A 13880-nucleotide genomic window follows, 5' to 3' on the forward strand; every position below is an offset into this window, starting at 1 on the left:
AAATATTTTATTATTTTCTAGAATCTTATAATTATTTACTAGAATCATCTTTAAATTATTTTATAAAATCATCTTCTCATTATTTTGGTTTTCAATTCTTGATTTTTTTTAATTAATTTTTTGTATTTTTTGAATTTGATAAACGAACAATAATATTATTAGTTTATACGCTTCTAAAGCTTGTAAAACGCTCATGCACTAATTTTATTAATAAGCATGCAAAACATTATGGAGGAAAATGATAAACGCTTCTAAAGCTTGTAAGAACGTTACAAATAATAGCTCAAGTGGTAAGAGCTATGTGACATATGAGTTAGGATCGGAATATTCAGGCATAGAGATCTATCCCTGTAGGGTGCAATTTATCTTTTCAATGTACCAAAAAAGAACGTTATTTGGAAATTTAGTCTAGAATAATTATTTTCATTTCAATAATAAAATTGAATTTTAGTTGAAGTATAAATGAAGAATTTTATAGACTCCATACTTAGAAATGGGGTGCCATATTGAAACATACTCCTCAATTCTTAATATTTTTTGACGTTCAATTCTCTATTCTTGACCCTAGCTACAAACATTAGAAACATAGCCCTATCCTGTGTGTCGTCCCTAAGTTCCAAATTACCATCACCAAGCACCTCACTGTCTGTCTGTCTCCATCATGCTTCTGAGTTTGTACTACAGATTTCAATTTAGTTTAAGACAAAAGGCTAATTGATTTAGTTTAATTAATTAAACCTGAGTTGTCTTTTATTTTTTATAACCAACACGTCTCAAAGGAAAATCATCATGTAAACTGAAAGCAAACAAAAAATGTACCGAAATAAACTCAACTGAAGTACGTATGCATCATAGGCTAAACTTTTTTGGGACATGGTTCATTCCCCCAGCCAGTCTACATGTTCAGATAAAAACAACAAAAAGAGATAAAATCATGTCCCGGCGTTCCTACGGCCAACACGCGCAACAAAACCAGCTTTGATTGGAGCCACTGATCTTCCTGATCCACACTGCAAGCAACAAATCAAAATTATAAAATATCCAAGAGTACTTACAATGACCTACATCAGAAGGCCAATTACTTTGACCTATCTAGAGATTTGATAAAATTAGAAGCACTTTCACACTAGTTTCCATAATTAGATTTACCTCCTGTGTGTATTTCTTATTTGTAACAAAAAGATGTAAGAAAGAACTCCATGTATCTAAAAGCTTTAAGAACTAGACTAAGTCTGAGTGATAAAAATTCAAGTTGGTGAATAAAATTACATAAAACATTATTTAGAGAAGCTGAACCAAAACTAATTCACCATTGAACCAAAAGCCTTCAAATCAGCGAAGGCACCTTGGTAAAATTACCACCAAGCCAGAAACCTTCGTCTTACTTTGACTGGGGATGGGGCAAATAGTGTAGGCTCAGAGCCTAGAAGTGAGAGAAAGAAAGAGGGGCTATGGGCACATAGAAATTTCACCTTTTCACACCGGAGAAAGAACAAACGGTTCTCCTTAGAAAGTATAGTGTCAGGACTTTTGCATCCAAAGCAAATGACATATTCATCTGAAAAAACAGAATATAGATCAACATTTACCCCTATGGCTTGATATTGATAGTTCATACACAGCAATGCAAATAACATCCAGATACTTACTGATGTATCGCCGCAGGATTCCTTCAAAGTTCTTTGGCGCAAATCTTCCCTTCACTACCAACCTCTGCTGTCCATCTAGGGAGCCACTTGTACCCAGTTCAGCAAGCAAGAAAGCCATGACATGGTCTGGCTGCCGATGCATCCTAAAAGATCAGACAGCAATACATCAGCAAAAGGAGAGGTTTGAAGCCAGAAAAAAATAGTTTTGATGCAACATAGAAAAATATGTCAACAGGTGCATAATACTATTAACATACGTTTTGCATAGATCCATAAAATTCACAAAAACAGTTTTCTTGGTTCCCTCACGTAGAACTTGCGGAGGCCTCATAACAGTCCTCCGTCTGTCTCCAGCAAGCTCTGGATTATTCTCACGTAGAATGTTAAACACCCTGCCAAGAAGCTGTACAGGAAAACATTATAATGCAGAAGGGAAAAATTAACAGGCAGAAAAATATCACAATATTAGAGGAGACATCAGAAGATATTGCAAATTGTTTTGACCAAGCAGAAGCAGAACTAGAACTAGAGAAAGTAAAAATAGTTTAGGTAATAATTCAGGAAGCTATTGTAAAGAACAAATATAAACTATATGACACCATTCAACACATAATATTGATTTGAACAATATTGTCAAGATCAATTGATTGTGAGATCGCACGATCCCACTTTTATTGCCAGACTCCTAGCTGGATCGAAGGTGGAATCACAACCTCCGCAGATCACTTCAGCAATGCGATCTTCATTTTGTGATCATGGGAACACGATCTTGATGGATGTGTCACAACCCTGTTTGCTAGATCCCTAATTATTTTTCACTATTTCTCCCTTTCCCCCCTTCCCTCCCATTTGCACAAAGTGAAACTCTCGTTCCCCAATTTCAAAGCCTTAATCTCAGCCATAAGTGGTTCAAAGCTCTGCCCAGTTTCTGGTTCAACTTTGACGCACAAGTTCGTGGTTCTCTTTGGTGCTCTGTTTCGCAGATCATGTTGGTATAATCCTTACTCCTCTGCTTTGCAAAATTATATGATTCTTACTCTTCATATTTGCACCTCTTTCATCTCTCTTTGCTTCTAAATTGTGCTCTTCGTTTGCCTTTCTTTTGTGCTTTTTTCTTTTATCTTAGGAGAAATCATGTCCTCAAGTGCTGCTGGTAGTGGGTCTGTGGTTGGGTCCATTGGAGGAGGATCTAACATTCACAAGAATGCCGCCAGAATCACAACTGTTGTGGCCTGGAACCATGGGGTATCTATTGATGGGGAATGGGGATGCGAGAAAAAAATAAAAAGCAAATACTGTGAGAAGGTTTATATAGGAGAGTGAATACAATCAATACATCATAAGATCACTTAGCAGAAACTAAGAAAGACGTTGGAGCATGCCCAGTTGTTCCTTATGATGTTAGGAAGCAAATGTGGGACATTGTTGTTGGGTTACAATACAAATTCGTAGAGAAGTCAGACACAAAAGAGGGTGAAGGACCTGCCAGTGGTATGACTAATGGTGAATCAAGAAACAAGATAGGAAGGAAATTGAGAGTCCAGCAACCCTTTTCAATAAAAGGGGAGTGAGCTCTCAAGCTGCCATCAACTCCATTTCAAAAAGAGTTAGAGGGAAGATGCATGCTTAAAAATTGCCTCCTTTTTTTTAACAATGTTGTCCCTTTTCAGGTGGCAAAAAGTGAAGAGTTCCAGGACACATGTCAGTGTGACTTATTTGCCCGACATGGTATAGGATTTAAAACACCATCCTACCATGAGATTCAGGTTAAATATTTGAAAAAAAAGTTGAAACGAAAAAACAGATTCTGGATGATCACAAAGCTTATTGGAAGAAATGGCAATGAGGCATGGATGGAGTGATAGGAGGAGCATTATACTGAGCTTCTGGTGAGGTATAGGGGTAGAAGAATGATAAAAATCCAAATTTGGATTTGGATGAAGACATTCAAGTTGGAGAAGAAAGAGAGGAATCTAGTGGTAGTGTTGGTGGTGCAAGTGAAACTGTAGACCATATGGATGTTCGTAGATGAAGGTGAAGATGTAGATGCGGATGCCATTGATAAGGATGAGCAGGTGGATAATGACTATCCTGATTGGGGCTTGCTTCCCAGATATACTAGGCTAGATATCTACAATTTTAGATTATAGAGTAGTAGTCTACTCTAGTAGAGTTGGACAGTTGATTATTTTCTTGAGCTTAAGATTTGTTATGAACTTTTGTTACTTATTATTATGAAGAACATGAGTTATATATGACTATAATGAGTTGCATTTAAGCTTATGCTAATGAAATTTTAATTTAGTTTTATGAGGTGATTAAAAGGTTATTTTCCTTATCGAAGTTATTTTTTATGCACATGTACATGTTATAATCCTGCGATTTACTAGTTTTCACCCACATAAACAAACCTAAGTAAAATCTTGATTTTGACAAAATTGGATATAAAGTGAGACAAAAAAGACTCTTCCTGAACCAACCAACAGTGTTGAAAATCTTCAACTGAATTTCATTGATTGAAAAAGGTGATGAATACAAGAGAGATTACAGTATTTATACTATGAGATTTGTTAGCTTGCAGAAGAAGCTAACTCTAACTAACCTTGACAGCTAAGCTTTGACAGCTAAGCATGTAACTAACTCTCTAACAAACCTGCCAGCTAGGCACAACTAACTGAACAGAACACAGTCAGCATTTACCTAATGACACTTAACAGTAACACTAATATAGCAGTAACTATATTACTCTAATAAGCCCCCTCAAACCTGCCAGCTAGGCACAACTAACTGAACATAACACAGTCAGCATTTACCTAATGACACTTAACAGTAACACTAATATAGCAGTAACTATATTACTCTAATAGGCCCCCTCAAACTCAAGGTGGGGGAGAAAGAGATTTCTCAATCACATTGAGTTTGTCACGAAGAGTTTCAAAACGAAGTGGTGATAGAGCCTTGGTAAACAAATCTGCCAGCTGATCAACAGAAGGAATGTGATGCACAAAAAGAGACTTGTTGAGAACTTTTTCTCTCACAAAGAAGATGTCAAGCTCCATATGTTTAGTGCGAGTGTGAAGAACTGGGTTATGAGTCAAAGCCACTGCACCCATGTTATCACAAAACACCCTAGGAGGAGGAAAAGGAATCTGCAACTCCTGCAAAAGGGACTGAACCCACAACAGTTCAGCAGAGGTATTAGCTAGGCTCCTGTATTCTGCTTCAGTACTCGATCTAGCCACCAGGGTTTGCTTCTTTGAGCTCCAAGAGACAAGGTTTGGACCAAAAAAGACACAAGAGCCTGAGGTGGATCTCCTGTCATCAGGATCTGATCCCCAATCTGCATCACAAAAGGCCACAAGAGAGACTGGAGTGTGCAAACTACAAGGCTTGAGGTGCAGGCCATGAAAGAGAGTACCCTTAAGGTATCTTAGGATCCTTTTAACAGCCTTCCAATGCTCTTCTAGAGGCTGACTTAGAAACTGACAGACCTTGTTAACTGCAAAGCTGATCTCAGGTCTTGTTAAAGTTGCATATTGGAGAGCACCAACTATTGATATATAGAGAGTTGGATCAGCAAAGTAATCTGCTCCATATTTGCTGAGTTTTGCTCCACTAACCATGGGAGTGGAGATCCCCTTGGCCTCTCCCATTTCTGCCCTTTCAAGAAGGTCAGTTATATATTTAGTTTGTGTCAAAAGCAAGGACCTGTCCTGAGGTGATGCACTTGAACACCAAGAAAGTAGTCAAGTTGGCCTAATTGCTTCAAGGAAAATTCAGAGTTGAGGTTCTGCACTACTTTCTGAACCAGAGGCAAGGAATTGCCTGTAATGATAATATCATCTACATAGACTAATATGTAGATGCAGCAAGTTGGAGTGTAGAAAGTGAAGAGAGATGGATCACATCTACTTGGTTTAAAACCATACTTCACAAGGGCTGACTTCAACCTGTCAAACCAAGTTCTTGGGGCCTGTTTAAGGCCATAAAGAGCTTTGTTAAGTCTGCAAACAAGAGATTTGTCTTCATGCTGAAATCCACTTGGTTGCTGCATGTATACCTCCTCTTGAAGTGCTCCATTTAAAAAGGCATTATTCACATCAAGTTGATGAATATGCCAACTCTTAGTAATAGCCAGGGAAAGAATTAGCCTAATAGTTATAGGCTTCACCACAGGGGAAAAGGTTTCTGAATAATCAAACCCCTTGACTTGATGGTAACCTTTGGCCACAAGTCTGGCCTTATACCTATTGATGGTGCCATCTGCATTTTCCTTCACCCTAAAAACCCATTTACAACCAATTGGCTTCCTATCCCTGGGAAGTGGAACCAATGTCCATGTATTGTTAGCAAGCAATGCATCATATTCAGCCTTCATTGCAGCTAACCACTTAGGATCTTTGAGAGCTTGCTTGGTGGTAGCTGGTTCAGCTTGAGTGAGCAGTAAAGTTGGAAATAATCTGGTTCAATCTGGGTATCTTAGGTGCAAGCCATGACTTCCGCTTCCCAAAAAAAAATGAAAAAAAAATCCGGAAAAAAAATTAAAAAAAAAAAGCAAAAATGGCAGTCCCATTTGCGCAAGCCAAGGCCTCAGACTCAGACGAAGGAGCACAAGTCCAAGGAACTTCGATGTTCCCGCTAGAGTACTAGCCCAGACAAAGAAAGTCGAAAGGCAGACTCAACGAAGGAGCACAAGTCCAACAACCACTGATGTTCCCGCTGGAGTGCAAGGCACAGGCAAAAAAAAAAATGGAGTCCCAATTGAGGGGGAGTAATAGAGATAATAAAGTGGTGACTCAAAGAAGTCTTACATTGCCTAGATTGGCAAGTGCACAAGTGCATATATAATAAAGAACACACACACCCATTGCCTTAAGCCTAAGGTTTTGTGGTGTTGTGTGGTTCTAACTTATGATTTCTAACAAGGGATAAATAACACTTAAAATTAATTAATTTAGACTCCATAAAATCAAATGTAAACTTGAGGTGGGTGTAAACCAATTGCTAACAAGCTTTCAAGTTCAAAAAATCTCAAGCATGCAAAAGATTCTAAAACAACAGCCCAGTCGTAGATCCCAAGTACAGCCTATAAAATTAATATGGCAACATAAGAGGGAAGATCCGCAAGAACTACAATCCATATATTCAGAATCACATAAAATGAAAAAATCAGTTCAGAAACCTTTTTGGAACTTGGTGAATATAAGAGCATTAGAAAATAGTTTTACAATGACAAATTAAGGAGAGGAATACTTTAGAGTAAGCATGTAAAATGATTTATACCTCCTCGTATTCATAATCACGATCACTGCCTTCCCAAGGATAACGAGGTTGCAAGGGTATGGCATCTTCTTCATCTTCTTCAATGGGACCTAAGCAAAGAATTTATCGTATCTTCAGCATTCAATGAAGTTCACTTAAGAGTTAAGACATTATTTTAATTTGGTGGACCTAACATGCAAGCCTTTAAAAGGTCAGGCAAATAATTTTTATGCACTCAACCGACTGCTTACCATCCAAATCTTCAACAGCATCTACACTTTCATCATTTAAGGCACTCATTTCAACCTATAATCAACAAGCATCGTATGTGAAGTTGCTTCCAACCAATAAAAAAAACTAGCTATCTTAAACACTTAAGCTATTAAACAGGTATACAAAATTGTTAACCACAAAAAGTCAATTGGCTTACCGGCTTCTTCTTCTTCTTTTTTAAACCAGTGAATGTGCTCTCAACCCCTTCAGAAACTGTAATCTAAACGCTTATTAGAATCAACAATAACAGATGCCTCAGGCAACGGCAATGTAGATAAGTCAAAAACCATTAGAAAATTAACTTATTTCAGTTTGGATACCTGACAGATTTTCTGTCTTCTCAGCCAGCTTGTCCACTGAATCATCAGCAGGATCTACAATTGTGATTTTCTTCTTCTTCTTCTTCTTAGTAGGATCAAATGGAACAATCTGCAATAAGAAATCCATGCATTAAAAAAGGAAGTACAGCTCCAAAATACAGAAGTACCAATAAATCAAGGAGTTTGGTGGAACATTGTACATTAAATGCCATGATCAGAAAACAGCAATTTATACAACATAACTTAGAACTCTTTGTTTACAAAGGCTCATAACCAATCAAGTGTAACATTGCATTAAAGTACAGAAACCAAAGAACGAAAACTTACTTCGGGAACCTCCTCTTTCAGGTCAGCCTGTGCTTCATCTGCCATGGTTACTGAAACCTATGAAAAGCGAAAATTATTAAATTCCAATATTGGGGGAGTAGCAAGCTAGAGGATGAATGTAGAACAATAAGGCAGATATCAAAAAATAAATTATTAATCAAAATCTATGAAGCACGGACTCTGACACGGACACCGGACACGACACCGGTACTGCGACATGACTAAAATCCAAAAAGCAAGACACGGACCGTGCTTCATATATCAAAATCAAGGAAATGCAGTGAAGAAATAATCCCCTATAGCCAAACCCATATAGCTCTAATTCTTCTAAGTTGAAATCCCTATTGTTCTTGATCAATAACTCAATAGCAACAAGAACAACAACATTAAAAAAAAAAACAAACAACAGTGAGCTAAAAGTTAAGATTAATAGCAATAACAAATCAAAAATGCCAACTTTTTAAGATTAAACATGATGGTATGCTGCTATTTTCAAAGAAGAAGAGCTTCATCAAACTCAGGGTGAGTATGAATACATAATCAGAGACTAACTAGAAAAATCAAATATGAATACGCACAGCACGAACAAAAGATCAAAAGGGTTGAACAATGATGAAGAAAAGATTCGATTTTTGGCGTGGAGAAGGGAAAAGATGCATACGAAATTCAGCGATCGAAGGAGAGAGTGAGCGAAATCCGTTTACTGTTATCTATCGCTGTGTCTGGTTTTTCTGGAATCAAAAACCCTTTTCTTTCTCGTTTCAAAACGGTGCGTGCTAATGCATATTATTATTATTAGGCTAAAAAGCATTTTTCACCCTGATGTTTTAAGTTTGTGCAAATTCTGTCCCTACTCTATTTTTGTCGACGCTTCTACCCCTCATGTTTTCAAACAGTGCACCATCTACCCCTCCGACAGTCAGGCTTTCTCAAAAGAGGTTCCTGAGTGGATTAGAGAGATGAAGAGGAGTATATGAAGTTGATGATGATCAAGGAAATGATATAAATTAAATTTACTTAATGTATATATCAATTATGTATGTAACTGAACTGGTTAAATGCATGTTTTGCTACTCACCGGTCTTGAGTTTGAATCTCTCATGCCCCATTTTTCAATTTCACTTGTAATTTCCACGTGACAAGTCCAAATAATATAAAAAAAAAGTCAAATCAACTCATTCCGTTTGGTTTTTAACGTCTGACTGACGGAGGGGTAGACGGTACACTATTTGAAAACATGAGGGGTAGAAACATCAACAAAAATAGAGTAGGGGTAGAATTTGCACGAACTTGAAACATCAGGGGCCAAAAGTGCTTTTTAACCTTATTATTATTGTTATTATCATTATTATTGTTTTGAAAGAATTATTATTATTATTATTATTATTATTATTATAAAATAGTTACTTATTTTATTTTTTTATTCAAAGGGTGCTTGCGTATAACTCAAATGGTAAGTGATGAGTGACATATGAGTTAGGGATGAGAAGGTCTAGAGATTAATCTCTGACAGGTGCAATTTAACTTTCCGGTGTAAAAAAAAGTGGTGCTTGCGTTTTGTGTCGGTCTTAGTGGATATTAAGAATCTTGTGCGTCAGGATTGAGAGGTCAAGTTGAGAAGGGTGTCCTGTGAGACCAATGCTTTGGCAGATTTCCTAGCTAAACACGACGTTGTATCAACAGTTATTGGGATTCAGATATCAACAGTTATTGGGATTCAGATACATGATCAGCATCATCCACACTTGGAGACGTTTTTTGCTTAAGGATTCTTTAGGAATGCCTTAGTCTTCTTCTCTTGCTCTTGTAATTTTCCGAAGCATAAAAAAATTACATTTTAGTTTAACTGAGACTGATTTACTTTATCTTATCTTATCGTATCTTACTTTATACTATTAAGTATAAAATAAATTTGAACCCAAAAAGTGGCAAGTCCCTATAAGTGGCACCATCACATGCAATGCTTAATGTTACATTTCTCTCTTTTACTCCAATTAGAAAGATGAGGTCATAAATCATTCAAAATTTGATATTTAAATTAGTTAAAATAAAAAACCTATACAACTCCATTAAAAAATTAAGACTTATTTTGTACTAAAATACATAGAAAAAAAAAAGAACTTGTATAGAGATATAGAGATGTGAAAACAAAGGAACTTATATTTGAACTTAGTGTAAATGATTGAAAAATGTCAAGTTATACCTATGTAGAATATCATAGAAAAAATATAACAATTTATCATGGTATTAAAATAACATTAGAATGGAAGCAATTTTTCTTTTAAAGGAAAATAGATGTAACATGAGACTGTAAGGTTGCAGTGTTATGAAAACTAAAACAATACATTATTATAAAGTATGTATTTAGATTGGTTACCGGTATGGATAACCTAAATGGTACTTCATGGATTAAAATTTCCTAAGTTCTGGGTTCAAATCTTACTGGTATCTAGATAACAAAAAAATTGGTTGCGAGATTTTGAAGTGTGTTAATAGGTTCACATTCAAAAGAAATTTACAGATCATATCTAATAAAATAATTATGTGAAATCAAATCATAAATATCATATTTACAGTCAATTATGATGGCAGTAAGAAGTCTATTTGTTAGATGTCATGATGAAAGAAAGTAGGGTATCTATGTTACCTAGAAATACATTTTACTCCATACAATTGGCCAAGAGTGGAGGTAAATAGTGGGGGTTCTATTTTACAGAAGAAATACTGCAGAAACCTGATTTGATAAGAGGAATGAGTGCAACCCTCTATTTATAAGCATAATTTCAGTACAAATAGAGTAAAGATGTGGGTAATTCACTTTTATGACTCCCTCTAATTTGATGAGAAATAAAACTAGAGCCACTAGTAAAAGAGGAATAGTAAAATTTAGTTTGGGAGGCGTGATGAGTGAATTGAAAGCTCCAAATTGGCAGGAAGAAATAATCCCACCAAGAAATAACTCAGAAGTTAAAAGAGGAAAGGAGGAACACAAGTAAAATGGAAGAGCAACAACTCAACTTTTTGGATACCTTCTCGTATTGTTTACTTACAATATTGAGGGTATAGTTCTCATATAACTAACGAGAGGGCCATACATATGATACACATCCAAATATATGGATCATTAGTTGGGCCTATTAACAACTCACATGAGCCAGGGGTCAGTAATTTAGGTTGTACTAAGAAGTCTTTATTTTACTAATGACTATTATACAAAAAGCCCAAATTCTAAAAAACTATGGTCAGAGGATTTAATTTTCAACAGATTAATTATTTATCAATGGTCTTGCTTCAGAGATTGGGTGATGTCCTCAGCAATAGCCTCAGCATCCATTTTGACTCCCCATAAGCCTCTTCTTGCTAATCCTCCACAGTACAACCCATGATCTCCCTTCCAGTGGTTTGGGTAATCATTTTTTGGCATCCCATATTCATTTAGAATATGGTTGTAATCCTGCAATTAATTTAATGTGTTTAGATTGCATGTTTGAAAATAAGAAACAAAATGAAAGCTAGTTAAGTTTCAGCCGCCGAGCACTAAGAAAAATTTAGTTCACAAAATAAACGGATTTCCTCACAAATTGATTTTAAAGAACAAGCAACATATTGCAATTGACATATTTTTTAAAATAAGTAAAAACATTGTTCATTAAGAAGTTAATTAGATTTTTATCTTATACCTTAAGCCATTTATGAGCTACACTTCTATAACCAGTAGCAAACACAATCGCATCAAACTCTTTTTCAATATTGTTTGCAAAGACCACCTTGTTTTTCTCAATTCTCTTTATATTTGAAGGATTGACCTGGGGATGGAAGAAAAAAAAAAGAAAAATAGTGAATTAGATTAATTAATCGATATATTAGAGTTTTGCATTAATATAACATATTTAATTATTTGTTCTTACATTGCTTTGCACTTTGTCCTAAAAAAATTAAGACATTAGGACATAAGATCTTGATATACACTGTCTTAACTAGTTAAGTTAAGATAACATTAATAGGACAACCTACCTTTATTGCTCCCTCTTTAATCTTTCCAACGGTTCCAACATCAATGACCGCAGATTTCCCAGTAAGGTACTTGACATATAATGGTCCATGTTTGGGTCGATAAATCCCAAACTGTGTTAGATCCCCATATTCTCGGCTTCCCAAGAATGTAATGACTTTATCCACAACTTTGACAGGCAAATATTTCACCATGCGCATGCCTTGATGGATCAATTCTTTGGAGATCACATTAATCTACAAATCAAAAATATTTTTATTTTCATTAAAAAAAATTATGTAAAGAAACACAAGATCTTAGATATCCAAATCGTATTGATGGGAAGTTGGGCTCATTCCTCTTAGGAAGATTAGTAGTTCAATTAAAATTTATCATGTGCAGGTCAAAATTAAGAGCTGTGGAAAAATGTAAATGATGTGTTAACTTTTAATTGATGAGGTAGAAATGAAGACAAGGAACCATCAAGCTGAAGAGGATGTGTCCTTGTACTTTAAAAAAATAAACATCCAAATTAACATTAACATGAGGAATTAAAATATGATGACGAAAGTTGTATATATGGCTTTATATAAATTACTGCGAATACACTTGCAGTTACGTCACAATTATTCAAAATGTGAATGAATATCGTTGGTGCAACAATAATTAGGAAATTTGAAAATAAGTTTGATTAATAAATTACCGGGCTGCGAATGAGAATGGAAGTGGTGGCACCCCAGTTACAGAGATCATAAGCAATCTCCATTCCTGAGTTACCACTCCCAACAACCAAAACTCTCTTGGATTCATAGTCTGAACCACGTTTGTAGTATTTAGAGTGTACAGTCTCTCCTTCAAAGCTTCCAAGACCTGGAAGATTAGGAATGTAACACTCACTATTTTCGCCCGGTGCAATCACGAGAAATTTCGTCTCGTAAACCTCCATTTTCCCTTGCCTCGTGTTGTTTGCCTCAACCCTCCACTTGTTTCCACCTTCCTCATAAGAAGCAGACTCCACCGAACGACAATAGCGAGGGTTGATGTCGAAATGCTCGACATATCTGTCAATGTACTTAACAAAGTCTGCTTTGGAGAGAAATGTTGGGCTTGAAGGTGGGTGAGGCATGAATGGTAGAAAGCAAAACTCCTTAGCAAGATGGAGTTTTAAACGATCATAAGTGTTTTTTCTCCAAAGAGAAGCAGAGCAATCCTCTTTCTCAAGGATTATATGAGAAATAGAGTTTTGTGTGAGGCATGCTGAAATTGCAAGGCCTGAAGGACCAGCACCTACAATTAACACTGTGGTTTCCTCCATGTTATGTTTGTTGGTGATGACAATAATGAGGAGATTCAGTACTAAGGCCAAAAATGAAAAAATGTGTTTGATTGTGAATTTTGAGACCAAGATTGGATAGATTTATATATACCCGTCAGGAAGGTGATAACTATGTCTAAGTTCATGAACGATGATGATATTTTTTGGGTTAATCATGTGTGTTTAGTGAATTACCATATGCTAATTTTTTTTAAAGCAAAAAATAAAAATAAAAATGCAATATGTCAAGTGTTAATTGATAACTATGTATCGGTTCATGAACAATGATGATATTTTTTGGGTTGATCATGTGTGTTAAGTGCATTACCATATGCTAATTTGTTTTTTAAATTTTTTGGTATTTTTTTTAAAAAAAATATGCTATATGTGCTAAATATGTATTATTGATATTATAGATGGTAAGGAAATAATAAGATCAACATATGAGTTATTTGGCTGAATTCAGTGAATTGAACTTGTGACCCTTATCTTCAATACTCAAGATAAAATATAGTCAATCTCTTTCCTTAAAAAAAACTAATAAAAAAGATAATCTCAAAGTTTGTATGTAAAATTATTTTTGTTTGTATAGTTTAAGTTTTAAAAAAAAAGTAAACATCGGTTCGGCAAATCAACTAGGAGCATGTAGATCAACTGACACATGATTGTTCTAACTTAGACAAATATCTTAGTTTTGAGTCCCTGTAAATGCAATTCTTACCGGCGGATGATACTTATGGTTT

General features: G+C 35.6%; 2 protein-coding genes across 2 annotated transcripts; both read right to left on the reverse strand.

Moving 5' to 3' along the window:
- Positions 1-771: 771 nt before the first annotated feature.
- Positions 772-8632, reverse strand: LOC130724445 (eukaryotic translation initiation factor 2 subunit beta-like). The gene is made up of 10 exons (XM_057575672.1): positions 8493-8632; positions 7832-7888; positions 7505-7613; positions 7342-7397; positions 7163-7217; positions 6933-7021; positions 1907-2052; positions 1650-1792; positions 1473-1558; positions 772-1010 (listed from the first exon to the last, which is right to left on the reverse strand). Exons 2-10 carry the CDS (start codon positions 7874-7876, stop codon positions 933-935), a joined length of 807 nt encoding a protein of 268 aa, XP_057431655.1. The 5' UTR covers positions 7877-7888; positions 8493-8632; the 3' UTR covers positions 772-932.
- Positions 8633-11095: 2463 nt separating this feature from the next.
- Positions 11096-13137, reverse strand: LOC130722504 (probable indole-3-pyruvate monooxygenase YUCCA10). Its single transcript, XM_057573248.1, has 4 exons — positions 12526-13137; positions 11846-12079; positions 11512-11637; positions 11096-11285 (listed from the first exon to the last, which is right to left on the reverse strand). The coding sequence occupies exons 1-4, from the start codon at positions 13135-13137 to the stop codon at positions 11109-11111; spliced, it is 1149 nt and encodes a 382-aa protein (XP_057429231.1). The 3' UTR covers positions 11096-11108.
- Positions 13138-13880: the final 743 nt, after the last annotated feature.

Source organism: Lotus japonicus, chromosome 6 (genome assembly GCF_012489685.1).
Source record: "Lotus japonicus ecotype B-129 chromosome 6, LjGifu_v1.2".
NCBI lineage: Eukaryota > Viridiplantae > Streptophyta > Magnoliopsida > Fabales > Fabaceae > Lotus > Lotus japonicus.

Bases quoted from the DNA above. Each gene is read 5' to 3' on its own strand.
- LOC130724445 (XM_057575672.1), bottom strand. From the start codon at position 7,876: ATGGCAGATGAAGCACAGGCTGACCTGAAAGAGGAGGTTCCCGAA. The intron at 7,398-7,504 runs GTATCCAAACTG...TTTAGATTACAG, and splicing joins GAAGACAGAAAATCTGTCAG to TTTCTGAAGGGGTTGAGAGC. The intron at 7,218-7,341 runs GTAAGCCAATTG...TGTTGATTATAG, and splicing joins AAAAGAAGAAGAAGAAGCCG to GTTGAAATGAGTGCCTTAAA.
- LOC130722504 (XM_057573248.1), bottom strand. From the start codon at position 13,137: ATGGAGGAAACCACAGTGTTAATTGTAGGTGCTGGTCCTTCAGGCCTT. The intron at 12,080-12,525 runs GTAATTTATTAA...TTTGATTTGTAG, and splicing joins CCATTCTCATTCGCAGCCCG to ATTAATGTGATCTCCAAAGA. The intron at 11,286-11,511 runs GTATAAGATAAA...AATTAATTGCAG, and splicing joins TAGCTCATAAATGGCTTAAG to GATTACAACCATATTCTAAA.